The sequence below is a fragment of the Pseudopodoces humilis genome, chromosome 2, assembly GCF_049639895.1.
Source record: "Pseudopodoces humilis isolate 2021_Gansu_Grassland_sample_001 chromosome 2, ASM4963989v1, whole genome shotgun sequence".
In the NCBI taxonomy this organism is placed as follows: Eukaryota; Metazoa; Chordata; class Aves; order Passeriformes; family Paridae; genus Pseudopodoces; species Pseudopodoces humilis.
Window position 1 is genome coordinate 85,549,553 of NC_142201.1, and position 14,771 is coordinate 85,564,323.

The following is a 14,771-nucleotide window of genomic DNA, read 5'->3' on the forward strand; positions in this document are numbered from 1 at the left end:
GTTTAGCAGAATCCACAAAGCTGTTTGGCACATGGTGCTCAAGGACATGGGTTTTATCTGATTTTAACAAACAAATCCAGGGAAGTTGGACAGAATTGATGCTGTCCAGTAGAAGGAATCAGTAACTCCCTTTTTTTTTGGCCCATCAAAAATCCTCATTCATAATGGCAGATGTCACTGCAAAGAGGGGAAAACACACAATTCTGAAGGCAAAACTCTCCTCCAGGCAGGAGGTCACCCAATTGAGATACTCTTTATGCACCCAGGGAAGAAGATCTGCAGTGGTCCCTGGGATGCTTGCTTTGGTCTCTGACGCTTGCAGGAGCTCCCTGGTAGAGCGGCCCAGGCAGGGCTGCGCCTTGGCTGGTGAACCCAACACCCAGTTTGATCCTGAGACACCCACTGAGGAGCTGGCCAAACTCTCTCAGAGGTTTGCACTGCTGCAAACTATCATGTAGGGGTCAATGCACCCCTGCCCTGGTACCAGGGCACGTCTAAGCAGAAAAAGACAACAATGCAATGCACAGGTACCCCACCAGTTTGCACAAGTGCACTGCTTCTGTAATAAAAGAGATCTTCACATGCAAGGGAAAGAAGGAAAAATCCATCCCACTGCCCTTTCTGGAAGGCATTTACATTATTTCCCATTCAAGCATTAAATTGAATTTATCCTTTCCCCCAAGGGTGTGTTTGGTCATCCCACTGCTGTGCCACAGAGGCACAACTGAGCTGTTGGGAAACCAAACATATGTGTTGTCCCTACTGCAAAGCTTCCCTCCCATATAACCTTTTCCTATGCATCCCACTCTGTGTGGACTTGGAGTTTTGGGTTTGCAACTAGCTCAGTGCCCCTGATGCACTCCATCCCCTGGGAATCTGCAAGCTGACAGCTGTGGGACAGGCGAGGATGACTTCAGAGACAAGCACGTGTCTGCAGAGCCTGCAGAGGGGATCTTTTTGTGGAATTTACAGACTGTTTCATGTGTCAATATGAGAGGAGCATAATTACCAGCTGAGAAACTGCAGGAAATTAGCCAAGACTGAATGGACGAAATGGAAAATAAAGAGAAGCGCAGAGGACACACACATTTTAAAACAATTACGGAGGTATGTATTCACATGCTTGTGGGAGCCTGGGAATACATAAGAGATCGTGACTGCAAAGGAATGAATTCACGGACCAGTCTATGGGGAGCATTTTTTTTCCCTGTGACTTCAAACTTCTCTCGGAGCTCACAGAGTTTTAGTCAGCTGGCATGCAATAGAGGTACGACTTCCCTAAGGAAACTCTTCCTCGACTTGCCGTGGAAAAGCTGCTGGGAGAATCTGTGAGACAGAAGGCTGCAAGCAGAGGTGATTCCTGCTCCTCCTTCTCCTCCAGCCACAGAGCAGGTATGTGGAGATGCATGCGAACCTGGGAGCATGCTGGAAAGTTGAGCTTTTGACTGCAGGAGAGATGGGGGCTCTGCCGACTTAGAGCTGCAGCCTTTAAAAGTAACACGGACGAGGAAGGTAGTGTATAAATAAAATATCCCGTGTTTATGGATAGGCTGAGGAACTGGCTAAACACACTGTGTAGATGGCTCTATCCACACAGCTGTATATTTAACCCATCAGGGACTTGCACTGCAGCGAGTCAGATCCCTTGTGTTAAGGAGGCACCGATTAGTTCACAACAATGCAGTTGTCATACTCCAGGTTTGTTGTTATTCTCTGTGTTTGCAGTAGTGAAAGACGGGGACGTGTCTGGGTATTTTTTTCTTTCTTTACAGGACTTCAGCCTGTTTGTGGAATTGCTGCATTATAGTGCTCTGAACCAAGAGTGCTGCAGAGATCAGCCTTGTACACTGATTAAATGCCACTTGCCCAGCTCCCCGAATCTTAACACAGCCTTGGGCAAATCACACAGCCCCCGGGTAAAACGGGAAAAAAGGCTGTTTGGCTCCTCTGCTCTTCTTACTACCAGCACTGTCATTGAGCTCTCCCTGTTGGAGCACGAGGTGTGAGATGGCAGCATTATTGTGCTACTCTTAAGATCCTGACAGCTTGAATGTCACCTTGGGTGAACAATGACTTACTGAGAGGGTTTTGCTGCATCTGGATTGTTACCACGGGAATTAACACTTAGACAGTGTTTGGAACTGATAAAGTTTTAGAAAATCCTTACTTATTTAAAAGTCACAGATAAATTTATAAAGCCAAACCTGGTTGTATTTTGAAAGAAGTATTTTTGATTAAAGTGCAGATATGTTTCCTTAAATAGAATAAAAATATAGGTTTTCCACAGCAGCAGAAACATGTTTGTGGGGTTTTTTTTACTAAGATGTAATAATTTCAACTTTAAAATCAACTTATTACTCTAAAATGCTAAAATCCTTTAATTTTCAGTGATAGACATTTACAATAAGTAACCTCTTCATAAAGCAGATATTTCCATTTCAGTGATTGTATCAGTGCTTTACTTTTTACTAACATAATGATGGGTGGATTCAAGGGCGGGTGTCAGTATCATGCAATCAGATCTATCAGAAATAACTATCTTCACCTCATTTTTCCTCCTGTTGGATCACACAAATTGAATAGATCTTTTCCCAGGCACTGATTCCACTGTCAACTAAAACAAACTGCTGAATTAAAAGCCCATTTTTCTCTCTTTTGCTGCACTAAAATAATACGGGAAATTATTATGTTTTAGTTCCTGAATTTGAGTTTTCCCAGGAACTGTGCTTTCCAGGGAGATAGTTTGTTTTCATGGTCAGATAGTTTAATCTGCAAATCATTTTCTGCTGATATAAGTGTTTTCATTTTCCCTTCTCCTACTGTCCCTTCACTCATCCCCTTGCTCAGCAAGTCTCCAGCCTGGTGAATTTCATGCAATTGTCATTTTTCTTTCCTGTAGAGAGGAGTAGGTTAAAAAAAAAAAAAGGTGAATAACATAGGGAATCTGGCTAAACCCCATGTATCCAATTAATTGAAAATGTTCATTTCTGGTGGGGAAATTCTGTTGTCTAAACACCTGACTACAGGTGCAAGTAGAGAGAAGACAGAGTGAGAAACAAGGAAGGCAACAGCGTCAAAAGACAGGAGAAAAGCCATGTTGGGGTTAGAGGATATGTAGGAATCCTTATTTTGGTATGCAGCCTTGACTTGGCTGTGATTTTAATGAAGCAAAGTCCTGAGCAGCAGAATCAGTGCATGCCCTTCCCTCCTGGTTTGGCATTTGTTTCTGTCCAGGCTCTTCTTCACAGTTCACCTGGCACAACTGCTTGGTCCCTTGCTAAAACAGCCTGAGGAACTGAGCTGGGTTTTTAAAAAGCACAACCAACAAAATCTCTGCTATTTTTAGCCTTGCAAATCCAAACTTCACAAAGTGCTCTCAACTTCCATGTGAAGGAAATGTGAAGCTACAGTCAGTCATCTAGGTCACTTGTTGCTCTTCATTACAGGCATGATATTAGTAGTCCACCTCTAAATTAAATCAAAATACCCCATCTTTAAATTTATATATTTTTCCTCATGGAGGCCTCAAATGTTTGAGGTTTGTCTTGCAAAAGTGTCTGTGCTATGCAAGTGCTATTACATGCTGCTGACAGGACAAACTCCAAACACAGAGCATCTGAAAGGAATTTAAACCTCTGGACACCACAGAAGTCCCCAGCTTCACTCAAGTTCCCTGCTCACCCCAAGGGGTTTGCAGATAGAGAGCTTGAGTCCAGGAAGAATGCCAAAATCAGCACTGCAGCCAGCTCCAGACAAGGGGAGCTCAAGACACAACCTGCTTGAGGGAAGATGGTCAAAATGAGTATGACAAGTATGCCCAGTCAAGGGGAACTTGTCCGGGGTTGTGATAATCTCACTGATGGACTGCTCTCTTGAGAGTTTAACATGGATTTTTCTATCCATAGCACCTAATCATGCCCTCCCCCGTTGTCTTGGCATAGCATTTTCATGGCTAGACCAGCAATCTGGTCTGCAGGAAGGTGTCCCTAACCACGGCAGAGAGGCTGGAGCCAGAGGATCTTTAAGGTCCCTTCCAACCCAAACCGTTCTGTGACTCCATGATTCTGTGATTTATGCCTCTCATTTCAGGGTGCATTGTGAAGCAAATGAAGTGTTAAGAGCCCAGCTCTTTGGCATATTATTTCAACCACGGGAAATTTGCATTGCTGTAGTTCAGGCATGTGACTCTGGGAGAAAGCAATGGGAAAACCTGTGTAAAGGTGGATTTTCCAGCAGCAGTACTTAGCAGGAGACAGGGAGAAAACCAGCAATTAGACAGCTGGTTCTGCCCTAGAGGGCAGCACAAAGTAATAGATACAAACTTGAACTCACAAGCCGTCTGAAATCATCTTCTGCATTACAGAAGAATGTCTATCAGGGTGGTGCCCTGTTGTGGCTAATATCCTCATCTTAATTTGTTGTATCTAAACTTAAACCCGTTGCTAAAAGACACAGAATGATTCACACAGACACGTCTCAATGGTATGATAGTAAAGAAAAAAACACTTTATTTTTCTGACTCCAGTATTTATAGATTCTTGACAATGACCAGGGATTGGATAATTAAGTTACCATCTTCCCAATCACACTGGTCATGAGAAACGTCCATCAAAAGATGTTTCTTAGAAGGAATGCATAAACATCTATGTTTACAGTTACTTTCCTGGGAAAGATGAAAGACAAGATCAGAAGGCTTAATTTTCAGGGTGACATAAACCATTTCCATTTGAGAGCTCTTTCTCTATGATGCCAGATACACTACCCAGCATGAGCATCTGGACTGCATTGGCTGGCCTGGACATCATCTAGGCAGCATCTGAACCACACAAACCCATTAAATGCCTTGCATCCTCCTTTTCCCACCAGGCTCAAAGGAACACAAAGCTACACAGGTAGGTCAGAAGTGTAGTAGGCTCAGAGATGAGTTCATTTATTGCACTGCTTGCGTCCATCTCTATATTAGATGATGATCTGGTGCTGGCTTTCACATGTGTTGACCTCTGTGTCCCATTTGAAATCTAACTATAATTGCTTTTACCTTCAGAACCATGAAACTGAACATCATCTTCTTGCTGGCAGTGGTGAACACAGGAGCCTTTAACTATCATCCCATAGAGGGGACATCCTGTGAAATGGTAAGGAGGGATTCCTGCTCAGGCCCTTTGGGATCTGCAGTGAGGCTGGGACAGCCTTGTACAGGCACTGTGCAAACAGCCATAGTCTCTGAGAAGGGAAATCCCCCAGGACCAGCCTTCCTGTGGTGGCAGAGGTGGGATTTGCAGGGTTAGGGGATGGGTAGTGGACACTTCTCAGACTATGTCCTTTTTGTAGTGATAGCACATAAGAGGGGTGGAGGAGGGATGAGGGGGGAAGAAGGGTCATTATCTCAGGGTTCTTTTTCTAAAGGGGAGCTGGTTAAAAAAATTTGACCTGATTTCCTTAAGACCATAGAGGGGTTCTGGGACTGAGACAGAGAAAAGGCTTAGACCTAAAACCAACTCCTTTCTATCAGGCCTAAGTTCTTTGTGCTTTAAATAGAGAATCTTCTGTGAAATGTATCTACACCAGCCCTTTTGTAATAGCAGGGAGACTGACCTCCTCTGCCCTGACACAGCCTTGCTGCCAGGGAAGTTGCACCTGACTTCTGCTGGAGGAAAAAGAAGTGGCAAAGCCTCTTGCTGTAGTACAAAATTTTCTCTTTGGATTTTTACAAGCACCAAGTACACTATTATGAATGTTATTCAGACCTGAGTTTTCTCCCTTCCCTATCTAAGTGTTTCTGACTGTAACAGGCTTTTAAAAATACCATTTTTTTCCCTGAATATTGAAGCTGCTTAGCACAAATCTTCAAGAATTTCCAAAATAGGAAAAAAAAAACCCCTATTTACTGGCTGTACACAACTCCCTTATGGGACTCGCTGCATTCCTTCCCACCTGCTGTGTTGCTGCACTTCCTGAATTCTAAAGAAACTAAAACCCAGTTTATACAGAACGATCTTGGGAAAGTGACTGAATAGCTCAGTTCATTGGCTGGAGATGGAAGACTAATGAAGCTTGGGCCCCATGTATCACAGTCAAGTGAAGACTGGGAAAGACACACAGTAATCCAAGCAGATTTGTCCCATCACAGTTTTTGGATGGGTCGCAGACCCAGCTGACTGCTGAGAAATAAACATGTGCTTGTTTCAACCACTCCACCGTAAACTGGTTCCATCAAGCCAACAACCCAAGGCTCTAAGCAGTTAACTGAGATAAATTTAGCTCTGACAGAAAGCTGCAGTCAAAGGCTGCGACACTCATCTCAAATAAATGAACAGCTCAGCACTGCAGATGTCGATGCCGATCATCTTCCTTCACTGGATGTTTACTCCAACGAAGAGTGCATGTAAATCCAAACACTGCTTAAAGAAAGAAGGAGCTACTGGATTAGCTGCTGGGTTCATTGAAGTCCTGCACTGCTATTTTTCATCACAGCCTCAGTGTTTCTCATGGCACTTTCCCCGTGCTGACACCTTTAAACAGCAACGGCTCAAAATTTAATACTTCCATCTCAAGTCTCCTGGAAGAGGCATGAATCAGAAACTTGTGCCCATCTCTGATTCACCACTAGTGCTCCTGTCATTGAACAAGAATCCTAGGAGAGGTTTTAGGAAGTAAGCAATCCCTACCAGACCCTTGACACTGGAGTGAGCTGCACTGATTATACAAGTTATGGCATATCTACTTGTTTGCAAGACAATGCACAGCTTAAATGTCAGGAGGTTCTTCCTAAGTCATGTTGCCTTCCAAGGACAGGCAAGGCTTCAAGTAGATCATGTTCTACCTCCTAAAGAAAGATGTTTCTGCTAATTCATGTTTGCTGGCAAAGGATAAGCTCTGAAATAATTTACAGAAGGGAATCGATTTTAGGAAATTCTGTCTTATCTTGGGTTGAAGTGGTACAAGAACATGTGCACGACCAGTTATCACAGGTCAGCTGATGTGGGGTACCTGGGCAAACTGCTGAGGTTTGATTCTGTATCTGAAACTCCACCTGGGCAGCTGTTCTAGGAATGGCCATGGACACCACACAAGTGCAGTCCAATTTCTTTGGTTCAAATGTGAAAAAGAAAATGTGAGTGGAGGCCTGGATCCAGCTGCTTTTCTTGTAGGGCTCTTAAGAACATGGATGACAACTTCCTCCCAGTGCTGAGCAGTGAAGAACTGAAACAAGAATCCAAATGTTGCTCAGCTTTTGAGCTGTTGGGTCGTTTTTTTGCCAGCACACAAATGGGACCAGATAATGAAGGGACCAAATTCCCCTCACCCTGCAGTACTTCTTGACAATGGACTTGAAATAAACTGATGGCAGCACTAGCAGAAAAGATGAAGTCAGAACATGAGACTGGCAAAACTCTCTTTTCCATTCTCAGGTTGCCCATGCATTGGGCTAAGAGGTGGGAGAAGGGGAGATACACCAAAGAGATGATCTATCCCAATGAGATGTGCTTTATCTTTTCTTCCCATTCCTGATGAGGATGAAATTCATGCAGTTTGGGCCTCAGGGGAGTAAAGAAGGTGCAGAAAAAAATATGGTGACTACCAAAATAGTCAGCGAAAAAGAATGATGGTTTTAAAAAAAAATATGGGAGGGGAACTATTATAGGAGAAAATGGCAGACAGTGGGAAGTATAGATTTTATCTGTCCCTTTTACCCCCAGGACAGTTCCATGAATGCAGATTAAAAGCCAAATCCTGCAATATACATGGTGAGCTGGGACTGACCTCTCTCCCATTGACTTCAGTGAAAACAGGCTGGCTGGCATTGACAGGAGTTGGATAGAACTTTCTCACAGAAGGAGTGAAGGGGGCTCTACACTTGTTGAGATTTGGCTCAGAGTGTCTGAAGAAACCTGGCATCTGCCTTAGGCTGCAAAGTACCTGCTGCTTTTTCACTCCGGATTTTTTCATCCTTATGGATTCTGCCTCTTCCACAAACCAAATAAAAAAGGCTTCCTTTTAATGCCTTGGAGCTAAGCCCAATTCTAGGCATATTGTAGCTCAAAATGAGGAATCCTACGATGGCTTGGCAGGAAAGAAATAATGTCAGGGAGAGGCCAGAAAATTTCCTTCTTTCTCCGTAATATTTTTAGCTGGGGGAGATTTAAGTGAATTGGAGGTGGGGAAAAAGGGTTTCAGGTTTTTGCAGTCAGTTTACTTGGGATCTTTGGGAAAGATATATTACAGGAAGGACTGTGGAGCAGTCTGACTATATCTGGAGTTTGGATGAGCACTGGTAGTTCTCTGACACATTTTTGTGTGGTCTCCAAAATTTAGATTATGCAAAAGAGTTTCACAAAAGACTGACTAGTGCCACACTTCTTCAAGGCAGATGTGCCACTACATTCACCTCAAAGTTCACATGAAACAGATGGGTTTTAGTATTTTTTACTTTTAATGTTTCTTTACTATCTGAAAAACTTTGTGTCATGAAATCTGGATCCTACAAAAATTTCTCTACAAAAATTAAGATTAAACAGATTTTTTTCTTTTTATTTTTTTCCTTTCTGATCTTTCTACAAATACTATATGGTCCAGACAACTAAATACATTCATGACAAAGAGTTTTCCTCCAGTAAATTAAATGCCACCCAAGTCTTTCACATTCCATTTCCTCACACTGCTGTATGTTCTCCTTATTAACAAAATATAGTTTGATCTTTACGTAAGGATGATCATGTTCATGTTCCAAATCTTCCTTATAAGCACACACTCCAAATTTGTCCTGGACACAGACTCAATCCTAACTGCAATTAAACAGACTTGCTTCTGGAAGATGGATTTAATTTTGACTTTTTTTTTTTTTTTTTTCTCTATCTGCTGCTGAGAATTGGCCTGAAAAAGTGTGACCCTCACTGCACCTCACAGTTTTTTTCTCTCTCAAGTGCTGGCTTTACAGAATTTTTCTTTTCCATGTTGTGTCATGTGTGTTTTGTCAGAGCAGTTTCACAAGGCGCACCCCCATGCAAGAAGAAGGGAATTGTTACCTTAGCAAAAGGATAAACATGGATAGTAAAAGCAGGAAGAGTTTGGGGATTTACATCAGAAATATTTCAGTCACTGAATGACCCATTTTGGATAAAGGTGCATTACTAAACTAAGCCATGGCTAAAGGAAAGCACGATCTAATATCTGAGGGTGTGATTATGGAGGAGAGACAGGTTTTGTGATGTAGAATCCTTATATGTTCTTCCACCTCCTTGCTTTTGAACCCATACTGTCAACAGAGTGAAGCTTTTTCAAGTACTGCTTACTCTTGCAAGTTGAGTTAAAAAAATCTAACACAGATGTAAAAGTGAGAAAATTAAACATCAGAAGGAAAGTGAAGAAATGGTGCTTGATTGCAATGGAAAAGGGGCAAAACTCCTTTACCTGGGACTGTTAAAAAGAGTCCAGGAGAAAGGTACAAACGGAGAGGATTCCATAGGTATCATACACAGATAAAACTCTACTGTTGTAAGTCAGAGATGCCTTTAAAACGAAAAGAGTGCTGTTATCTGCAGAGAAGTGTTAGGATTGTTGCTCTTGCTGTCTGACTGCTCAGATAAAGTGGTGGGATCAGTGTTTCAGGAGGAGGTTCTGCCCGGATCTTGAATGTTATTTTCATTATATATGTCATGCAAAAATGTTTAATTTGTCAAGTGACAGCCCCTTTTCTCTCTTTTTCTGGCAGGCAAACTCACAGGCATTTTGCCACAACAAAGACCTCCACCGAATCCCTCACGAGCTCCATCTGAATGTAAACAAAATAGATCTGTCTGGAAATCTGATTCAAAGCATCCCTGAAATGCCATTATCATTTTACACTTCGCTCCAGTACTTGGATTTAAGCTTCAACCAGATAAGCTTCATTACGTCTGGAGTGTTTGCACACATGACGAGTTTGCTGGAAATAAATTTGGCCAATAATCATTTACATGAGCTTGCTCAGAATGGGACAGAGGGGATTGGACTTTTGCCCAAGGTGGAAACAATGGACTTGTCCCACAACAATCTGTACAATGGGATGGCTGAGTATTTCATTAATCAAGCTCCAGCACTGCAGTATCTTTCCTTGGCAGACAACAGTATTGTAGTGATATCACACAAGATGTTTCAGGGATCCCCCAGTCTTGTGGAGATAGATCTTCAGAGAAATATCATCATGGAAATAGAAGAAGGTGCTTTTGAGACTCTAGCAAACCTTTCCAAACTCAATCTCTCCACAAATTCAATTACTTGCATCTCTGATTTCAACCTCAGGCAGTTGGAGATACTTGACCTTAGCAGGAATAGCATTGAGACCTTCAGCATCACAAAGTCAAATGATGAATATAGTTTAAGATATCTGGATCTTAGTGAAAATAAATTGCTTCACTTCCCAGTCTTCCCTCAGGTAAATAAGCTGGTAACTCTGAATTTATCAAATAATTTAATCCAGCTCACTGCTGAATCCCCATATAATAAAATGGACTACATGGATGATGAATGGCTAGATGCTTCTTTTCATCTTCTTGATCAGAAGCAAAGTAAAAATACAAGTTCTCTTTATTTATCCCAACTTGTGTATTTAGACTTAAGTTATAATGAAATCAAATCCATTCCAGATGGGTTCTTTGAGTCAATGTTGTCCCTTCACACCCTTAATCTCAGCAAAAACTGTCTTCAGGCATTTGCAGTAAGTTATGACAGCGCACTGATCTCCCTAACTGTCCTTGACTTGAGCTACAATGCTTTGCAGAACCTTCTCCTCGATGCTGATGCCTTGTCAAATTTGAGGGAGTTTCATATTCAAAACAACAACCTTCAGACCCTGCAATTCAACATCTTTTCCAGTCTTCCTAGCCTCAGACTTCTTAACCTACAGAGCAATAATATCAGCCTTTGCAGCATGTACTCAGGATTAGCTAAGCAAAGACTTGCTGGAGAGAAAAGTGGCTGTGTGTCATTTGTTAATTCCCCTGCTCTCCAGTACTTGTACCTAGCAGACAACATGCTGAACATCTTACCAGCACACACCTTCTACAAGACCCCACTGCTTGTCTTGGATCTCTCCATGAACCCTGGACTGAAAATAGAACTTAAAGCACTAGCAGGACTGGAAAAGTCTCTGGAATACTTGCATTTACATGGCAATAGCCTGATAGATTTAAATATTGACTTGCCTTGTTTTAGTCACCTTAAGCATTTAAACCTCTCTGAAAATCAGCTGAACTGGTTGCCTAAGTGGAGTAGTGACTCTCCACTGGAAGTTCTAGACCTACGGAACAATAGGTTCAGTACGTTACAGGACAGCAATATTTTAGCACTAGAAAATTCACTTAAAAACTTGTATCTCACTGGGAACCCACTCAACTGCTGTGGAAATATTTGGCTTTCATCAATGATCCAGAACAAAAACGTCCAGATCCCCAACGTGGAGCACTTAACGTGCCAGTACATTCAGAGCTTCGGGTATTGGGAAGAAATGCACATTGGGAACATTAGACCAGAAGACTGTGAAAAAGAGGATCTGAAGAAAATCAACATCCTCATTATATTAACATTTGTACTAGTTTTATCTGTGATCATCATTGGTGTGGGTTCATTTTTTTGCTTTCGAAGGCAAAACTTTAACCATCAATTTAAAGCATAGGAACACAAAATGCCTTGAAAACTGAAGAAATCAGGTGCTACCCTGGCACTGTGTAGGAATGAAGGATAAAAATCTCATCTTTGAGTTTTAACTGTGGATTTTGAGGTGGTTTTGAGGTGTCCCTGAACTGCACCACTGCAGTGGTCTGGGTTGGAGGGACTGGAAGGAGAATTTGCTCCGTTTTGCACTTGCTTCATTCACATGCAGATCTGCTTAAAAGATTACACAGTGTTAGAAGAGGCTACTGTAAAGTTCTGCTGTTGTTTTGAGAGATGTGTAATTTAAACCAGCTCAAAAGAAAAAGGCCTCTAAGGTCTTGAGATCTGAGACTTTTCACTAAGATCAGATGATGGCATCAGCCAATTAGGAAATCCTTTCTCAAAATTATGTGCCTCCACAAGATGTTTTGATTTGGTCTGAGCTTTGCTTTTACCTAGCTGGTTAGCTCCTAACCCTTCTTAAACTGAAATTATACAAAGATATGCCAGAGTGGGTCAAAACACAATCTTCACTCAGTGAAGTTGGTTGCAAATTCCCCTTGAGTTCCAAAACAATGAGAATTTAGCTAAAATTAAAAAAAAAATAAAACAAAACCAAATTATAGGTAGTGTCCATTGTGCTCCTGTCCACTATTTAGACAGCTGACCATGGAAACCAAAGACCATGTGGTAGGAACCTCTTTGGATATCTCCTTTCATTTATTGGGATGTTGCTCTAGTCACTGGGGCAAGACATGAGAGGTAGATGAGATCAATTAGTTCTGGCACTTAGTACCCACAAGGGATGCGAAAGAAATCTCAAGCATGAGACAGCTGCTGATGTGTTACCAGATCTGCTCAGGTCACAGGCCCACAGTTTAACTAAAAGAGGAGAAATTGGCCTCTCACGTGCAATACGTATTTAACCGGGTATAATGTGAAGAAATTAATCTCTGGGGTGAACACTTTGCAAAAGAAGAATCTTGGAGAATGAATTTCAACCAGCTAGAATTGGACTGAAATGCTTACGTTTCTAAGCAAAACTGAGGGAAGTTCATGGCATACAGTTGAATTTCAATACAGAAGAATAATATATCTCTTTTTAAAGGTCATGGAAAGCTAGACTGCAAAAAGATACCATTGTGAAATGATACGCAGGAAACCCAGTTGTGTGCCATTGTTCAGATCAGATGTTCACTGTGTCACCCTACAAAGACATTACAGTCTAGAGGATGTGCTGTAAGAAAAGTTATGCAGATCCTCATTCTGTGATGGGTTTAACACAGCTAACATGCTATGTTGCTAAAAGTTGACACTGACATGTATTTTGTGTTGTACCCTGACACAAAATTCACCCTTTTGAAGTGAATGAAAGCTCACCAGCAGTGGGAGCCTGACCTGCTAATGGAGTGCAATGGCTTCAAAAGGAACTATATCAAGTCTTCGGTTAATGCCATGAACTGAACATTAAGGCATATAACAGAAACAGAGGTCAAACCAAAACCTGTCCAGGTAAATAACTCAAATTGCTGCTTCATTTCTGTTTCTTCAAGCTAGTGAATGAAAAAATTAACACACTACAAAAAGGTGTATAATTCTATTTCTAAAGCAGCTACGTAAGAAACTGGCTGGTGGATTTCACTGTGGAATTTTGTATAATAAAAACAAATTTGAATTTTGTAAAATGCACAGGGTTGTGAATATATTAAATCACCAGTTTGAAATGCTCCACAGATGAAAAGAAAAGCCTTCCTGTTTTTCCTATGGTGTTCAGACTCCACCTTAGACCTCTACCTCCTGATGCTGAAGAAGGGACAGCTATTCCATATCTTAGAGTGCTATGGAGACCAAGAGGATCTACTGAAGATGCAGGCAAAAATTTGGAATAGGTTTTTCAGAGCACTTGTGGGTGACCCATCCTGGAAGTGTCCAAGGCCACGTTAGGTGGTGTCTTGAGCAACCTGGTCTAGCAGAAGGTGTCCCTGCCCATGGCAATGGGGGTGGAACTAGACTGTCTTGCAAGTCCTTTCCAACCAAAACCATTCTATGATTCCCTAATTCTACAAATTTGCACAAACCCTCAGCAGCAATGGGGCCTGATCTAACATCTACAAAAGCTCGTGCTTGAGCCCACCATCAGCTCAAGCCTTTATTCAAGTAGGGATATAAAGTCCAGTCTTTAGTCTCCAGCCTAGCAGATTGCACAAGCAGCAATCCCAGGAGCTATCTGGAAGTCCTATGTTGAAGGTGCTGAGCTTTTCCCTTGGTGTGAAGGCAAGCTGAACTGTGTGCCCAGACACAGGTTAATCTGCCACACACTGAGTTTATGGCTTTTTTGTCAAGTGTGACAATCTCCTTCTCAGAGCCAGTATTAACTTGACCAGCATGGCTGGAATTAGTTAATAACCTGATGACAGAGTCAAACCAGTTTAATTACTAGTTTTCACACTGCTTTTGTTTAGCTTTCCCAAAAGGAAGTGGTTGTTACTACTAAACATCTGGGACTAATTAGATTTGCATTGACTTCCCCAGGAGCAAAAACAGTTTTCTCAAGAATAAGCCTCAGGAGTAAAATGCAGCACGGCTTGTTTGGATTTTTCTGTTAGCAGTATGATCAACCAAGAAGTGACACAACCCTGCTCCAGCCAATTCTATTATTTTGGATGGGGTGAGGAACAAGAGGGGGGAAAAAATAAACATGAATAAAATAGCAGAGAGGAAAAACAGGGAGAAATGTGAGCCCTGCATGATATTATGCATCAAAATAGGGGGACTGTAGCTGACAGCCCCAGCTCTTGCATCTCCTGTCTGTTACTGTGTCTTCAAGAAGCCCAAATGCCAAGCCATACTCCTGCATCAAACGTTTACATTACTCAGACATTACACATCTCGCCACCAGTCAGCTCCATTTTCCTAATTAATGGCATGGTTTAATGAAGAAGAAAATTAACCCTTTCCCTTCTGACACCAGGATAGTAGGCATGATACAGCCTGTTTTGACTGGAATTTTGCAGGCAAGAATTTACACCCTCATTTGCTGCTTTTTCATAAAGTCCTTGCAACAGACTTGTAACCTGGTCTTGAACACTTACAGGAATGGGGAAACCTGCTCCAGTGTTTCACCACCCTCTGAGTAAAGA

The 14,771-nt window shown here is 42.0% G+C and overlaps 1 protein-coding gene across 1 annotated transcript; it reads left to right on the forward strand.

The window, feature by feature from the left end:
• Positions 1-1,086: 1,086 nt before the first annotated feature.
• LRRC32 (leucine rich repeat containing 32) lies at positions 1,087-12,772 on the forward strand. The gene is made up of 3 exons (XM_005531007.3): positions 1,087-1,392; positions 5,045-5,135; positions 9,713-12,772. The coding sequence occupies exons 2-3, from the start codon at positions 5,049-5,051 to the stop codon at positions 11,651-11,653; spliced, it is 2,028 nt and encodes a 675-aa protein (XP_005531064.2). The 5' UTR covers positions 1,087-1,392; positions 5,045-5,048; the 3' UTR covers positions 11,654-12,772.
• The last annotated feature ends 1,999 nt before the right edge of the window (positions 12,773-14,771 follow it).